Genomic DNA, 4,805 nt, shown 5'->3' with positions numbered 1-4,805 from the left:
CAATAGATAGCAGTGCTATGAATTGATGGTTTTTGTGCCGTGGATGCTAGTGAAAGAAAACATATAATTTCTTCAGTGAAATATCAATAAAATATAGTGGTCCTCAAAGATAATTGGCCACTTTTTGAAGCGTTGACTCTGAACGACTTATTCAACTTATCTCCTACGTACTCTTACTTGATCTGCCAATGAAAACAATGTTGTCCTGAGCATCACTAAAATGGGTCTGATCAAATTATACCACTATTTTCTGTGTATACGTAGGAGCCCACATTTCACCTTTAAAAAAATTCAACCGACCAGATAAATCTGATCACATCTTATTTTGTAGTTTAGGAGAATGTGGTTGGGGGTTTTTTAAACTTTATTTTGGAATACCAGACTCTACTCTTCACCTAGATATATTGGTATAGTCGTCAACATAAAGGAGAAATTTTCTTCTTTAAGGGGTTTATGTTATTGACTGGAAAAGGAGATCAACGAGGAAGGCAAAAGCAAAGGCTAAGTGCAGCTCCATGCGCGGTCTCAGTTGCACTTATGTGTAGTGAAAGTGTACCTGAACAGTCCCAACAGTTTAACTTGGAAAAATGTGATACATTTCTCAAATATTTGCCCGTGTCCTTCCTGAGCTGTTGACCTTTGCGTTTGTACCGAAGAGTGAGCTGTTTAGTGGAAAATATTTAGTTATAATTTTTTGTAGGTACTCATTCGTTGCCGAATATGACGATGAAATCCTGCTGCTCATCTTTGGACGCGCATGTGGCTGTTCAATCCGATCCTGGATGAACAATGTCTGGTGCAGTGAGGACATTGGAATGCCGTGGTTGGGGTGGTCGGAATATGTTTCCTTTCTCTTCTGATAGTCAGCTTCTCCCTGTACTTGGTATCACTGTTTCTGCTGGCAAGACGGACGGTCCTGCGCCAGGCGTTCCTTTCGGTGGCTGTTCTTTCGAGTTCTTTGGGGGTAACCTGTGCAAACTGGAGGTTTTCCTTTATCGTGTCTTTGAACTGCTTTTATGGCCTCCCAAGATTTCTTTTGCCACTTTCGAGTTCGCCGTACAGCAGATGTTTGGGCATTCGGTGGTCTTCCTTGCGGATAACGCGGCCGACCCATCTCAGTAGGGTTTTGACAAGCATGCTTACTATGCTTATTGAGCTTGATCGGTTGAGGATATCAGTGTTAGTGGGGCGGTCTTGCCACTGGATGCCGAGTATGCTGCGGAGAGCCCTTGGTGGAACTGCTCTAATTTGTTAATGTGCTTTCTGTAGAGTGTCCAGGTCTCTGAACCGTAGAGTAGGGAGGAGAGCACAACGGATTTGTACACTTTGAATTTTGTTGACAGTCGGACTTTGTGCTGTTTTAGTAACTTGTTTTTCTGTCTTGGCTGGCTTTGCTGATTCTTGAATCGATTTCCTGATCGATGGAGCCGTCTGCAGAGATGATACTTCCGTGTTCTTCAGGCTGTTGACTTTGATAATGATAGTGATGTTTGGAGACAGTGGGTTAGTTTGTTGGGCAGTCTGGTGAAGAACTTCAGTTTTCCCGATGCTGATTGTAAGTCTAAAAAGCTTTGAGGCTTCTGTGAAGTGGTTGAGCATTGTTTTAAGGTTCGCTTCGGAATGAGCATTCAAAGGGCAGTCATCGGCGAAGAGCTCCTACCGAAGGAGTTTTGAGCTGGTTTTTGTCTTGGATTGCAGGCGACGTATAACAAAAACAGAGCCATCCGGTCGATAATTTAGGTGTATTCCCTTGTCAAGGTCCTTTCAAGCGTTGGAAAACATGGTGGTGAAGAAGATATTGAAGAGGACTAGAGCCAGGACAGAGCCTTGTTTGACGCCGTTTGTAGAGAGAGACTTTCCTCTTTTAAGGGTTTATGTTTTTGACCGAATGAGGAGATCAACGAGTAAGGCAAAGGCAAACGCCAAGCGCAGCTCCTTGCGTGGTCTTAGATGCACTTATTATGTGTAGAGAAAATGTTTCTGTACAGTTCCAACAGATAAACTTGGAAAAATTGAGATAATATACATTTCTCTAACATTTGCCTGTATCCTTCATGAACTGCTGGGCTTTGCGTTTGTACCGAAGAGTAAGCTGTTTAGGGGAAAAAAATCAGTAGTAGTTTATACCGGCCAATCAAGACTATTATAAATGATATTTCATAAAATGAAAAGAATAACTTCAGTATCTGAGACACTGACCACCTTTTAGTCATTGAGGACTTGTATTCAGGTCTTTCAACACCACGTGAAGACGCGCTGTTTTGGAGCACTTTAGATAAGAAGCAACTTCTTGGTTATTCACTTGAACATTTTAGTTTTGATTCCCTTAACAGAATCTTGAAAAGACAGACAGCAACATACATACTATCAGATATTATGCAAATTCGTGTCTCTGATGTGTATATGATTGTTCTAAGACTGCGGAACATTGCTTTCGTTCTTTCACTGGTCGGACAGTTTGTTGCCTCTTCGTCCTGAAAGGGTTAACTCTAATAATGGAAATCGGTCTCTTCACATGCACTGAAATTTACAAATCTTCAACTTTTCAATTACTTATCACCACACGAAGAAAATAATTTCTGAATCTAACTATGGCGGACTTTACTTGTAACAGAAGAGAGCCTTTTGCGTGTGGTATTAGCTTGAGCTATTTGAGTTGCATGCAAAAAGCACTAGTCCGATTTTGCTTTATGCCTAAAAGTTTTATGATAGAAGTGTAAAGGACTTGCGTTTATTTCAGTCAACGATTGTGAGCACACCATCGTATTTTCATGTATATCGACTATACATACAATAATAAACACACTCTTTTAGCCAATAAGACCAGTCGCAGGAATCGGAGACCACGTCAAACATCTATGGAAGACCACGCTCTCTGTATTCTAATTAATGTCCTTATCTGAGTAGCTCACAACACATCATTCTTTAAAGAAAGTATTTAGCTTGATATTATTGGGTCATAAGACGAATATGATATATACAAACATAACATACATACACACGCACACACACACACACACACACACACACACACACACACATATATATATATATATATATATATATATATATATATATATATATATATATATATATATATATATATATATATATACATGACGGGCACACCAAAAGTGTTTAACCTGACCAGGAAGGAATAAAGGTAGACAGCTGAAATTTGGTTTCAACACCAGCGCGCTGTACGTGAATGGGGCTATGTTGGTCTCCAGTTTTAATATAAAAATTGAGAAAATTGAGCTGTACGTGAATGGGGCTATGTTGGTCTCCAGTTTTAATATAAAAATTGAGAAAATTGAGCACAGGGCAGTAATGAAGTTTTTGTTCTTGCAAGAAAGGCAACTGCAGGATATTCTCACGAAGCTGCATGTCGTATATGGAGCTGATTTGGTCCCGAGTCAAAATCCCGAGTCAAAATCTGCATCAATACAGTGGAAATCACCTTCGTCTCCAAAACCAAAGAAGGCAAAGGTCTGCAGCCATCAAGTGGAAAAGTGAAGCTGTCAGGTTTTTGGGGGGACCAAGGAGTGATTATGGTAAACTATCTTGAAAAAGGACATACGATAACAGGAGAACATTATTCTTACCAGTTTTAAAAAAAATACGAAAGGCTATAAAAGAAAACGGCAGAAGAAAGATCCGAAAAGGTATTCTGCTGCTTCATGACAACTCGCCAGCACACACTTCAAGAAAAGCTGCAGAAACTGCGCGAAAAGATGACTGTGAAATTCTGCCACATCCACCCTATTCTCCAGATTTAGCCCCGTCCGACTTTTTTGTATTCCCCAAACTGAAAAAGGATTTATATGGAAGACATTTTGAAAGAGATGGTGACGTCAAAGAAACGGTAGAGGCCTGGTTTTCTGACAAAGAGAGGTTCTTCTATTCTCAAGGTCTCTTCAAGGTCATACACCGACGGCGAAAATGTATAGCTTTTAGAGGCGACTACGTAGAGAAAGATTACGGTTAGTACAAAATTTCAGCTTTCTACATTTATTCCTTCATGGTCAGAGAATAAAACCTTTTGGTATGCCCCTCGTATAATAAATTTATACATATATATGTATCTTATTTCTTGTTTGTAGTGTTCCACATTCTACTATCCAATACTATGTTACCACTATGCTACAAATCACGGTCATGTCACGAGTTATTATTATTATATTATCACATTGATGTTATTGAACTGTCAATGCTCCAGTCTCGTTAAATCTCTACAGTGGTGAACATCAGAAAGTTCTGTTTGATTGAGATTTATAAACATACAACTGTACACGATATGTCGTTTACGTTGAAAAGTGTGTTAATTCTACCTTTCTTGTCTATTATTACCCAGGATGAAGGCTCTCACGATATGGATTCTCGCCGTAGTGACCACTCTTTCCACTGGTCAGCTGGATCGAGAGTTCATAGGTGAGTGTTTGCTTCAACGACTGATGCTGTCCTCAATTAATGATATATTTTCCAATGTATGTGTTTCCATGACCACCCCCCCCCCTCCGCCATCCCTAAAAAAAGGAGAAAATCAACAGGGCTAACCCGTCAGACAGACCGATATACTCGATACAAAGGTTCTTTCCACTCGGAAGTCGAATTCTGGTTTTCTTCGTGGGGCAGCGAAAAGCGTTACTGCAAACAGAGGCCGTAGTAACAATGATGATAATAATAATAATAATAATAATAATAATAATAATAATAATGATGATGATGATGATGATGATGATGATGATGATGATAATAATAATGAACAAAAATCATAGACATGATGTTAGTAAAGTAGTGGTGAT

General features: G+C 39.5%; 1 protein-coding gene across 1 annotated transcript in view; it reads left to right on the top strand.

The window, feature by feature from the left end:
- The window catches only part of LOC101851529, a 35,082-nt gene that overhangs the window by 4,726 nt on the left and 25,551 nt on the right, over window positions 1-4,805 (top strand). Inside the window, exon 2 of the mRNA XM_013087629.2 lies at window positions 4,355-4,431. Coding sequence (XP_012943083.1) covers window positions 4,356-4,431 — 76 coding nt within the window. The 5' untranslated portion in view covers window position 4,355. The remainder of the gene's footprint in view (window positions 1-4,354; window positions 4,432-4,805) is intronic.

The sequence above is a fragment of the Aplysia californica genome, unplaced genomic scaffold, assembly GCF_000002075.1.
Source record: "Aplysia californica isolate F4 #8 unplaced genomic scaffold, AplCal3.0 scaffold00612, whole genome shotgun sequence".
Classification (NCBI taxonomy): Eukaryota; Metazoa; Mollusca; class Gastropoda; order Aplysiida; family Aplysiidae; genus Aplysia; species Aplysia californica.
The sequence above is the reverse complement of the archived record's forward strand: the minus strand, read 5'-3'. Positions and strand labels throughout refer to the sequence as shown.